At 45.2% G+C, this 12,683-nt stretch overlaps 1 protein-coding gene across 1 annotated transcript; it reads right to left on the reverse strand.

Moving 5' to 3' along the window:
• Positions 1-244: 244 nt before the first annotated feature.
• Positions 245-11,110, reverse strand: RDH12 (retinol dehydrogenase 12). The gene is made up of 7 exons (XM_008700510.2): positions 10,951-11,110; positions 9,406-9,524; positions 8,769-8,924; positions 7,977-8,081; positions 6,714-6,923; positions 4,556-4,745; positions 245-1,589 (listed from the first exon to the last, which is right to left on the reverse strand). Exons 1-7 carry the CDS (start codon positions 11,016-11,018, stop codon positions 1,487-1,489), a joined length of 951 nt encoding a protein of 316 aa, XP_008698732.1. The 5' UTR covers positions 11,019-11,110; the 3' UTR covers positions 245-1,486.
• Between the last annotated feature and the right edge of the window lie 1,573 nt (positions 11,111-12,683).

Below are 12,683 nucleotides of genomic sequence, written 5' to 3' on the forward strand. Positions count from 1 at the left end.
TGGGTGAATGTACAATGTCTGGAATGTGCTTGAGAATAGCCCACCTCACCCCCAGAAAAAAACGTCATGGGGGAAATAGACAAAACAAGATTGACACAACGTTAACCATGTTGAAGCTGGATGACGGGTAGGTACATGGGGATTCATGATACTACTTGTTATGCCTTGATCTATTTGAAAATCTATGTAATACAAAGGTTTTATTGAAAAGTCTCCTTGCTGTGGAAGAAAAGGGCATTTTTGTTCCCTGGTTTAGAACTAGAACCAATAACATGACTTTTTTGTCAGTCGGGTGAAGATCAGGCACATGCGCACCTGCCTCTTCTTGGTGGACCTGAGCCCTTGAGGCAAGAAGCAGGTGGCAGAGGCAAGCATAGGAGAGGAAGGGAGGCCAGGAGAGAGAAGAGCCACAATTTTAGGTTGAGGGTTTATCAGGGCTGGTTTTTCTGCATCCATGTATCAAATTAAATGAAGTCCTATATTACCTCTGGCCTTAATCTGTAGTGGAGATCAGCATCTGTTTAAGTCCCCCTGTTACATCTTTGATGATAAAATGGGAGAGCTGGAAGAAACTAGAGAAAATATCCAACTGAACCATCTTATTTTTCACCTAGATGCAATATTGTAAGAAGGTTATAGGTGGGTGGGTAGGGTGAGATACTGCTCACTAAACTAGAAGGCTGGCTTCCCCACTTTGTTCCATTTCTCCCTGGCTACCCTGACAAAATAAATAAGGCAATAAGATGAATGCACAGTCTTTATTTTCTCTAAAATTTTAGGTAAAGAGAACTTTGTAGAAAGAAACCATCTATGTGATTGAAAATGAGAAGCCCCAAACTTAATCAATATTATGTTAGTTATATCTCAATAAAGCCAGAAAAAAAATTTTTCAACTTCTTAAAAAGAACCAGAAAGAGAAAATGGAAAGGTCCTGCTTCATACAGTGGCTCCAGGATGCTCAGAGAAAGAAACCAAAGTTGGTCAAGGATAAGCCAAGATTTGCCAGAGTTGCTCTAGCCTCCAGAGTTGTGACTAGTTATCTCAAAGAGGAAAGAGATCAGGCCAGAGTTTGGGTCTATAGTCCCTGGAGATATAGTATGTCCCGCTGACGCTCCTGTCATTTAGCTGGGCATGCTGGCTGGCGTTTCTGGTATTGGTGAGGAAACTGACCTAATTTCTTAGGCTCTTCTGCCATCCCTGTGCCCAGCCTGGCAATCTGCCCAGCCCTCCTGCCCAGGGAGGGCAGCTGACTCTGCAAGTCTTGGAGAAGAATGCTCCATAGGTATGAACATCTTGTGCCATGAACCAGCCTCACAAGAGAGTTGGGTGTGCAAAGGTTTCCAGAAGAGTTGGGAGAATCAGAGCAGGGTAGGATTCTCAACAGCAGCAAGCCAGGAGGATGGTCCTTCTGAGGTGGCCTTCTCCTTGGTCTCCTTTCAGTAAGGCATGCCCTAAGCCCAATAAGGCTGTGGCTCTTCCACCAGCTCTACTCCCACTGGATTCCTAGAAGCTCACAGCTGACATTCCACAAACGCTCGGCCGTTTTGTTATCTCGAGATTTTGGAGACACCCAGGCCTTCTTGCAGTCACTGGAGGGCAGAGAAAGAGCATAAACATCCAGGAGTGGAAAACAACAGTCTGGAAAAGTTGGTGGCCTCTTTCTCAGGATATGTTTCCAAATGTGTAAGATATATTGGATGAAAAGGAACTAATTGTATTGAAATGAAGTTTTAAAATATTTGAAAAACAGGTGCAGAATAGAGTAATACAGAGGCTTCCTTGTTAATATATTCTATAACAAGAGCTTGTGCTGGGTCTAACAGCCACGGCCCTTTGAAGTAATGGTGAGCAGAAGTGACACTGTAAGACATCTGCACCAACTGCCATGTGCCATGAAAATACTTAGTTTCATTGGTGAAGTATCACTGCTACTCCTGCAGTTTATGGCCTATATTTGTCATCAAAGGAAATGTTAAATTTCAGGTGGAGGTTATTGAAATTGAAGACACAATAATCTTCCCAACCAACTTCACAGACCCCTTGAATTCTATCTGCACACCCACCTGTGCCCCACAAACCCCCGCCTAAGCACCCTGTCTTCTTTTGTTTTGGAGGGAGCAGGGGATGGAGGAGGGGGCCAGATGGATGAGGAGGTGGGGGCAGAACACAGTGCTCATGGTGTTTTTCTTTAAGTAGTATTTTTTTAATGATAAAAGTTCTGTACGACACTTGGAAAAATGCGATGCTGATAGGGAAGAAAAGCCTACTTACTTTTTCTTACCCTCTCGTTTGCTTTGTTTATGAATATAGACTTTCTCTCTTCCTTTTACACAGAACTGGGATCATATTGTATCTAGGATGGGGCAGGATATGTTTCTCTTGTTAAAAATGTATATTTTAGGGGCGCCTGGGTGGCTCAGTCGTTAAGCGTCTGCCTTCGGCTCAGGGCGTGATCCTGGCGTTGCGGGATCGAGCCCCACATCAGGCTCTTCCACGGTGAGCCTGTTTCTTCCTCTCCCACTCCCCCTGCTTGTGTTCCCTCTCTCGCTGGCTGTCTCTATCTCTGTCAAATAAATAAATAAAATCTTAAAAAAAAATCTTTTAAAAAATGTATATTTTAATTATACAAGTGATAAGACATGTGTGATCTTTAAAAAAATTTTAATGAGGAAATACCTGGATTAAAAGGTTAAAATCCTCCTTCATGCTCCCCTGACTCTTTCTCAAATTCCCTGGAAGTAACTACTACTTAGGGTTTGCTGTATATCCTTCCAGACTGTCTCGATGTATTTACAATGAATACTTATATAGTTCTGTATTGCAGTTTTTCCTCACAATATTATATCACCAACATTTTCCCATTAATTGAATATCATTTGGAAATATTTTAGTGACTGCATAATATTTTATCACATACTTATGGCAGTGTTGTCAAACACCCAGATCTCAGGGTGGCATTGTCTGAGAGAAATGTGATGTGACCCACGGCATAATTTTAAATTTTCTAGTAAAATTTTTAAAGTATATTTTAAAGAGGAAAAGTAAATGGGTGAATTGCATTTTATTAATATATTTTATTTAACTCAACATAGCCAAATAATTTCAGCATGTAATCAATATAAAAAAATTATTAATGAAATACTTTAAATTTCTTTTTTCATACTAGGTCTTCAAAATGTGGTGCACCTTTTACGCTTCCAGCACACCTCAGTTTGAACGCGCCCTATTTCAGGAGCTAATAGCCACACGTGGCTAGTGGCCACCACCCTGAACAGCACAGCTCTGCAGCCAGACTGCCTGGCTTTAAATCCCAGCTCTACTACTTACAAGCTATATGACCTTAAGCAAGACGTGATTATTCTGTGCCTCAGTTTCCTTGTCCGTAAAATGTGGATAATATTATTATCTACCTCCTAGAGTTGTGATGATTATATGAATGTAAAAATATTTAGAAGAGTACCACACACTTTTGAGAGCTCAAGCAACGTTAGCTATTATTATTTACCCATTCTTCTATTTTTTTTAAAGATTTTATTTATTTGAGAGAGAGAGAGCATGAGTGCGGTGAGGGGCAGAGGGAGAAGCAGGCTCTCCGCTGTGCAGGGAGGCTCATGACCTGAGCGGAAGGCAGATGCTTCACCAGCTGAGCCACCCAGGAGCCCCCATCCATTGTTTGGTTGTTGGACACTGAGGTTGTTGCCAATGCTTCACTTCATAAACGGTGCACCAGGGGCACCCAGGTGGCTCAGCTGGTGAAGCAGCTCAGGTCACGACCCCGGCATCCTGGGACGGAGCCCCGGGTGGTCAGGATCCCTGCTCAGCAGGGAGTCTGCCACTCTCTCTCCTTCTGCCCCTCCCTTCACTTGTGCGTGTGCTCGCTCTCTATCAAATAAATAAAAATCTTAAATAAATAAATAAATAAATAAATAGTGCGCCAGTGAACAACATTGAATAAATGGGACAGAATAACAGATTGGGATGGATCAAGTCATGGAATGGGAAGGAGATTTAATCTTGGGCTTCCTTTTATTCCCAACCTCTGCTTGCCCATTGTGTCTGTGGCGAGATTCAACAGTGAAATGTCTATTTCTGCATTCCAACTGATGGTGCCAATCTTGGCACCACTGGGAGACAGTTCACTGTGGAGAGAGGTGACCTTGCCCCAGTGCTTTGTGCTAAATGGTATTAAAGAATTCATGAAAGGAGTCAGTCAAAAGCTTCAAGGAGGAGAGAAAGGATCCAGAGGGCCTGTTAATGTTCTTTGCGAAGCATCACCAACAGGGACAGTCCTTTCTAACAGCTCTCAGAAAGCTACAAAGCTTACCTAAAAATGTGGCACACAGATATAAGACAGAAGCATAAAAGCGACAGCTGCCAAGTTTCTGATGTAAGCTCCCTTGGAAAAGTAACAGCACTTGGTTTGCAGGCCCAACCCAAACCTGGGTTCCGTGATCGGGCACCAACTTGGCCGCTAGGGTGGGGTGCAGAGCCCAGGGAGCCCTGCGCCTCACCACATCCCCAGGGGATGGAGAAAACCAGGACCGCCTCCGCGCACCTGAAGTACTTGCCGGTCAGCGGCTCAAGGCCCTCAGCCAGAGCACAGTGCAGGCTGGTCTGCGCCCCCTCCCAAGCCGACTTGATGAAGGGGGAGAAGATCCTCCAGAGCAGGCACAGCAGGAAGGAGTGTCGGACGAGCTCAGAGCTGACGATGCCTGGGTGCACAGCATAGGTGGTGACGCCCGTGCCTAGGGCAAAGGAAGCGCAGTTAGTCTGGGGGCACATCCAAGCCCAAGGAAGCAGCTCACCTCCTGCAGCGAAATGCACAAATGAGCAGAGACTCTGAGAACGAAACCCCAGGTTCGGAAGGTGCCTCTCCTAGCCAGGTAGAATCTGAGAGTAATTAACTGATCTCTCCCAGGAAGATCTACAGCCTTCTCAGCCTTCTGTGCTTCACAAGGAATGCTTGACCGAAGGTCCTTCTATTTCAACGTCACTTTTACTCTGTGGCCTAAGTATTAATAACAGAAACAACCACATGTAGTAGCAGTAGAAGGAGGAGAGGAGGCCTATTAATTATTAACAGTGGTATCCATGAAATTTCTATAGAACGGGCTCGGGGGAAGCAACTAGTTGGAAGGCAGGAGGCTAGGACCTCGCTCTGAGTTGCAATTGCTGGGCAAGTGCATTTTATGGGGTGTAGATTGAGGGAGGTTGATGGAGGTTAACATGACCCCGAGGCACCCCCTGGTGCCTCTACTATCTTTGGTACTTGTTATGAGCAAGGGCTGTGCTATCTGCTTCACGGGCATTATCTCATTTCATTCTCAGAGGCTTGGAGAATGCCCATTCACAGCTGCGGAACCTGAGCTGTCATCACAGAGAGGCTATGTAAACTGCCCAGGCGTACCTAACAGGCGGCAGGGCCAAGGGCTGAACTCTGACGAAGAGTAAAGAGCATAGATTCCGGAGCTAGACTGTCTGCATCTGAGCCCTAGCTCGGCTAGGAAACTTGCTTGGTCAAGTTTCTTAGTATGTCTGTGATGAGCCAGAACTAGCTCCTCATTTGTAGAGTGGGGGAAAACTGCCTCAGGAATGTTGTATGAAATGAGTTTAGACATGTATAATAAAGGGCACATACAAAACCCTCAATTATTATTATCATTATTCTTTCTTCTAATAATTACCTTATTCTTCTACCTTCTGCACTCTGATAGTAAATACCATTGTTCCCAGACTCTGACTTATTCCAGGTGACAAATGGTTCCCAGATTTGCAGGTGTCAAAGCCAGCAGCTCGGCGAAAACTTCAGGGGAGCACAGAATCATAGGATTAAGAGAAGACTCCCTCATTGTACAGCTGAGGGGATGAAATCAGGGGAAGTTAAAGGGACACGGCCATGTCCACATGTGGCTGCTGTGTGGTCAGACCCAGGGGCCGACATCCAGCCTGAGCTGTCTGACTCCAGGCATCGGCAGCTCTGTTCCTTAACTCACCAAAAAGAACCTCAGCAGATCGCACTCACAGAAAGACGCACCCTGCACTTAAAGCGGAGTTCCCACATTCCAGTCCTGACTCCTTCACTTGCCATATCACCTTGGGCTGGCCACTTCTTTGAACCTCAGTTTGGATCCACAAAATAGTAATAATAGTAACTGCTCTGCCTCTTACAAGAGTTTGTTGTGAAAAGTCAAATGACATAGTAGATAGGAGATAAGATGTGACCTAAATGTAAGGTAAAACAGAAAGGGGAATGAACCATGAGAGACTGTGGACTCTGGCAAACAAACTGAGGGCTTCAGAGGGGAGGGGGTGGGGGACTGGGATAGGCCGGTGATGGGTAATAAGGAGGGCACATATTGCATGGTGCACTGGGTGTTATATGCAAATAATGAATCATGGAACATTGCATCAAAAACTGGGGATGTACTCTATGGTGACTAATATAACAAAATAAAAATTATTTTAAAAATAATAATAATAATAAAAATAAATGTAAGGTAATTTTATAGATTCCTAACCCCTGTTTCATTTTAAGCTTCGAGAGGACAAGAATTGTTTTTAGTCTGTTTATAATCTCATTCTCCTTAGTGTATAAATCTACCACTGACAGGTGCATGGTTGACATCTTGATTTCAGAAGTTTCTGTGAACCTCTAATCTAAACAGAAGACCTTGCTTTTTCTATCTTAGCCCTGGCCCTTTCTCTAGACATACCTTGGAGCCTCTTGGCCAGCTCACGAGTAAAAAGCACATTGGCCAGCTTGCTGTGGCAATAAGCCAAACTTCGGCTGTAGTACTTCTCGCTCTGGAGGTCATGGAAGTGAATCTTGCCAGCATGGTGAACCACTGATGACAGGTTTACCACCCGTGCAGGGGTAGACTCCTTCAGCCGCTCCAGGAGCAAGTGGGTGAGAAGAAAGTGGCCTGCGAGGAGAGCCAGAAAGGGAGATCGAAGAGTGGAGTGGTAGCCCTGGCTCCAGGGGTGGAAGCCGATGGTAGGATTTCAGCATTAGCTCACTATCTTCTGGGTATGAACAAATTTTGATACTGTGATAACTCAGCGCAAATGATCGGTCATCTGAGCTAGTGTATTCCTCAAGGCAAGGCCCAGAGCTCGACTACAGGTAAGGCAATAGACTTAATCTGTATTTATTTGTCCCTCTGCCCAGTCAGGAGAAATGCCACCTGCTGGCTTATGACCACCCTTCGGCCGTGATTACACAACTGATGGTCCAGGTACATTCATGTACAGAAGGAAGGATGGAATAGTCAGGGGAAATAATTTGCCTACGACCAGAGAACATGTTCCATGATCTCCTCACTAGAGCTATCACCTTGAATTCTGAACCCCAGCCTCATTCATACCTTAGGTCCTCAAGGTCTGCCTCCTCCATTGTCTGACCCTTGACTTGCTTGGCCCTCAGTTACAGATGTGACCCTCTCCAGCCGAACACAAACTACTGTACCCACCATGCCTGAACCTGCTTGGCAAGCCTTGCACTACCACAGACCCAGCTGAGAATGACATTCTTCTTCCTGGTATCTCCCAAGTTCTGGGGTTTCTTAACGGTACAGGTAGGAGGATCTCGCTTTTCTGTACTGGTCAGTGGAAAAATAGCAAAAAACCAGTATGTCCAGTGTATTGGAATCCTGGGGTCTATGAGGACCACTAGAGATTCTCAACACTCGTATAGGGTCATCTCCGTACAGAAAACAAGATGGGGTTTGTCTTGCTTTTCAATCACTTGAAAATACTTATCTGGGCACCTGGGGGCTCATTTGGTTAAGCAGCCAACTCATGATTTTGGCTCAGGTCACAACCTTGGGGTCCTGAGATCAAGCCCTGCATCAGGCTCTGCACTCAGTGGGGAGTCTCCTGGAGATTCTCTCTCTCCCTCTGACCCTCCTCCCACTTGCAGTCCCTACCTTTCTCTCTAAAATGAATAAATGAATCTTAAAAAAAAAAAACAAACTTACCTAGGTGGTTGACTCCCAAGTGGCTTTCAAAGCCATCAGCTGTCTTAGAATATGGACACATCATCACCCCTGCATTGTTGATCAGAATATGGAGATGCTTTTCCTCTATAGAGCAAAAACCAAGAAGACCCTGTAGTTAGCAAGGAGCCCACTAGCTGCCTGTTGCAATCATGAGTATTTTCTCCTTGCCCTCGGATCTATCTCAGTGATATTTAATAAACGCTGTCATTGGGTTTCTAAATTTAGCTACTGATATCTTCCTGGACACCACTCCATTCATTCATTCATTCATTCATTCACTCATTCATTCATTCATTCAACAAACGTATACTTAGTACCGACTCTGGGCCAGGCCCACTTGGCTAGGCACTGGACATATAGCCATAAAACAAGACAGACATGGTCTCTGTCGTTCATGAATTTCACAGGCCTTGGTGGAAACTAGTCATTTTCCAAGATACAGAAGAATTCTGGCAACAGCACTTCAGCTAGTGCCTGTGGCCCCAGAAGGTTGATTCTCAGGATGAGAGAAGAGACTGACATCAGGGCCACACCTTGATGCCAAGGAGCAAGCCCAGACAGAGAACCCAGCTTTCTCATTGCTGAGGAAAAGGGTGATAAGGATCCTGCCCAGCTCGTCCACCACCAAATCCTCGCCCTGCCGGTTCAGGTGGCAGAACCTGTCCAGTGGGATCCATGGTGGCTCTGATGTAGGGTCCCAGGTGGCGCAGGGTGGAGCAGCCACTCCCATACCCAGCTTCCTGCTTTTCTGTCTACTCACAGGGACCTTACCTGCCAGAAAGCCCTCAGCAAAGGCTCGGATGGATTTGGTATCAGATAGGTCCAGTTTCCGCACCAGCACCTGGGAGTTCTTTGTATCAGCTCGGATTTCACTGGCTGCAGACTCCCCCTTCAGTACATCTCTGCAGGCAATGTATACTCGGGCTCCTGGGGCAAAATGAAGAGAGGGCAATGCGTTCAGACCCAAGGCTGAAAAAGAGGACTGTAAGCTTGCGACTACGGGACAGAGCATTCTCCCAGCCCAGCCATCCCTAAACTGTGAGTGGCTATGTTGCCACCTCAGGATTCTCATAAGTAGAAATGCTCAGTCCCTTTGCTGTCAGCTTAACCCGAGGCTGGAAACCTGGTTTTTACACACTGGTATTTAATGTTTCTTGGTACCTCCTTTTAGAATAACTGATTTGACCAATATTATACATGGACATATACACTAGGGAAGGAGAAGGGAGGAAAGTTCGTTTAAGAGCACAGAGTGAGTTGGTGTCAGAGCTGGACTTGAATTCCAGGTTCCTTGAATTCCTAGCCAGAACCTCCAAGCCCAGAAGGAAAGACAAGGAAATGTGGACAGAACCCCCAGTGAGAAAGGCAGGAGGCACTGTCCTATGAACACGAGAGGGGAAGGACTTGCCTCTGCGAGCCAGCTCTCTGGCCGTCTCCTTGCCGATGCCCGTGTTGGCGCCAGTGATCACCACTACCTTCCCGGGAAGCTGCACATTTGATCTACAAACCCCACCAGCAAAGAACTTCCTATAGGCAAGGGAAACAAAAGCATTCATGCACCATCCTTCCCAATTCCAGGCCGAGATCAACATAAAATCCATCCAGCTCAAAGAGAAATTTCTTTAAGTTGTCATCAAGAGACTCAAAGAAGCTAATCTTCAGGGGACACTGTTTTCCCACTAGGCATCCTGCTCAGCAGCTCAGGTTGGAAGGTCATGTGCCCAGAAACTACAAATGATCATTTGGACGAACTGAATAAGTGCTCTTGAGCCAGGGCCAATGGAGACCTTCCTTGTGAGATAACACAGATGCCTAGCTCTCATCTAGAGGTTCCCAGAGGTCAGCTTCCTCCTCTAACCTGCATTCAAAACGTATGGGTGACGAGCATTAGTGGAATCAGGGGTCCTGAGCCCTAAGTCTTTAATAAGCATCAACAGTGAGTAATTGATTAACAGCACTACAAATACGGCTCTTTGGCTTCTTCTCCAGTTTTAGAGAGCCGACATCTTCAGAGGTTTTCCGCCGTCCTACTAGATTCCATTCTAGCCATCTGCGCACAGAGAGAAACTGACTTTGTTCAGATGTCTGTGCAGAGAGCATCCTCTCACATAAAGTTGACTTGACAAGTTCCACAAAAGAGGATGGGAGCAGGGCAGAACTAACATTTCCTGAGCATCATCTGACTGCCAGACACTAGGCTAGGAGCTTTCTGTAGAGAAATTATTTTAATCCTCTTGACCACTCCACCATTAGCCCCATTTTACAGTGGAGAAGACTGAGGGTCAAACAAGTTCAAGTCACTTGCTAATGGTGGCAAAATTGGAACTTAAACCCAGGTTTCTATGCCAGGACCTAGGGCAACAGTCCGTTCCTGGTATGTTCATTTAATCTTCTTTATTGTCAGCAATTTTCAAATTTTTCACTCAGAACACACATTTCTATGACACCTTCAGACATCCCACAGCAGAAGACCCATCCCAAATCATTAGTTGAGGGTAGTTTCAAATGTAAGAGAATTGTTTCCTTTGCAAAATGCCTGGTACTTAACATTGAGTCCCTCAGCAATGACCTCCCATAGTAACCCAGCAGGGCCACCTTGATCAGAGGCAGGGAAGAAAGGACCGAGGGACCTTCAGAGAAACCCAAGGGAATAGAGTGAAAGAGCAAGCACTCCCACCTCAGTTGTCTGTCAAGCGATTTCGTAGGGTCAGCTGTCCACTAGCCTCAGCATTCAAACAAGCCCTTTCTCTCCCAGCCTCAGGTGCTTCCTTCCCGTTTTCCACCAGATGTTCCTAACGACCTCCTTCCTGCTTTTTCTGCCCTGACCTTCCCTCCCTCAGCCTCCATCCCTTTCTCTTCTTTCAGCAGCTGAGAACTCATCTACTTACAAGCTCCGTGTCTCCCAATCCAGGGCTTTGCAAAATATTCCATGAGTTACTGAAATAAGACAAACCTGATGGATGGAGCTGTGAAGTACAGGAAAGAAAGGAAGGTGGTGAGCAGTCCCAAGACAGCCAGCATCGTTTCAACTTCTTTAGTTGCTGCTGCTTTAGCAAAAGCAACTTGGACTCCAAGCCTGGTTCAAGCTCCTGGTCTGAATCCAACTCCTGGAGGCTTTGCGCTGCCTCTCCCTCCTCTAGCTCCTCTCGCTGCTGGGTGCTCAGCAGCAGCCTGATTCTATCTAAGCTTAGCCCAGAATCCTATTTAAATCCGAGAGCTGTCAGAGCACAGCCTGCTGGGAGATGTAGTCCCCAGGGAAGAGAACAGTGGAAAGAGCAGAACCTCACACTTACTGGCAAAGGGAATGAGGGAAAAATAGAAAAACTACCCGCTAACTCTTCACCCTCAATTATTTCTCTTATCTAGGGAGCGTGTTCTCCCAACACCCCCCCCATCCCCACTCCTGCAAGACAGAATATTTTTAACTTTAGCAACTGACCCAATGACACTTGGAATACAAGTGTGATTAAAATAGAAAGAAAGAGAAGGTAGAAACCCTTAGGAGACTGGTAAGAGAAGTCAGGAGGGTGGTTTCCCTTGGAAAAAGGGTAGAGACTGGGAGGGGGCACGTTGAGAACTCCTGTGGAGATAAGTGTTCTGTTCTTTGAGGTGGGTACTAGTTAGAGAGGTGTGCTCACTTTGCGAAAATTCATTGAGTTATACACTTGATTTGTGCATTTTTCTGTGTTTTATGTTATACTGCAGTGAAGTTAACACATATGTGTACGTGCCAAGGAAAGAGTTTCAGTGCATGGGCTCTAGAGTGGAGTTGCTGTCTCAGATCCGAGCCAATCTACTTACAAGCTCCACAGCCCTGTGTAAGTTTCTTCACTGTGCAATGGGTATGGTAAAAAATATATACCCACCTGTTTTAAGTATTAAATTAATTAAATAGGTAGAAAATTTGAGACAGAACCTGGCATACAGGGAATACTGTGAAAGAGTTGGTTGTTTTGATTAATTGTATTGATTCCTCTCTCCTTTGCTATCCCACTTGCTTTATTCGAGGGTTTGGGGAAGAAAGCGAAGAGGTCATGAATGGGAGTAACATTTCAGTTGGATGCTATTATTTACTTTAGATAGGCTCCCAATGCAGGGCTTGAACTCATGACCCTCAGATCAAGACTTGAGCTGAGATCAAGAGTTGGGCACGCAATCGACTGAGCTGCCCAGGTGCCCCTCAGTTGGATGCTATTAAAGATTAGCGAAAACACAGGACAAAGCTATCAGAGCCCTCTGAAAAAAGGAAAGTACATCTTGTAACCTCAATTCGGGATAACTTTGTACTAATGTCTTCTGGCTCCCCAGTGCTACTGAATCAAATCCAAGGTCCCCTACATTCGTGGAGATGATATTCAATTTATCTAGAATTATGGAAATATGCAGTTTGCTAAAAACACACATTAAATATTATAATCCAAAGACCACGTTCAAGTGGTCGACTAGTCCTACCAAAGTTACACTATGTTACAAAGCTGTAATAATTTAAATAGTATGATACAGGCAGGTGAATAGTCAGACAAATCAACAGAACAAAATGGAAAGCCAAAACACAGACCCAAATACATGTGGAAATTTAGAGATGATAAAAGCACCTTTCAAATCAGTGGGTGGATTGGCAGAGGAGATGGATTATTTAATAAAGTATTACACTACCCAGGTAACCAGCAGGAAAAAAGTAAACTT

Source organism: Ursus maritimus, unplaced genomic scaffold, assembly GCF_017311325.1.
Source record: "Ursus maritimus isolate PB19 unplaced genomic scaffold, ASM1731132v1 scaffold_25, whole genome shotgun sequence".
Classification (NCBI taxonomy): domain Eukaryota; kingdom Metazoa; phylum Chordata; class Mammalia; order Carnivora; family Ursidae; genus Ursus; species Ursus maritimus.

Coding starts and splice junctions, on each gene's coding strand:
- RDH12 (XM_008700510.2), bottom strand. CDS start 11,018: ATGCTGGCTGTCTTGGGACTGCTCACCACCTTCCTTTCTTTCCTGTAC. Junction 9,525..10,950: donor TTCACAGCTCCATCCATCAG/GTTTGTCTTATT, acceptor CCTTGCCTATAG/GAAGTTCTTTGCTGGTGGGG. Junction 1,590..4,555: donor CTGACCGGCAAGTACTTCAG/GTGCGCGGAGGC, acceptor TCTGCCCTCCAG/TGACTGCAAGAAGGCCTGGG.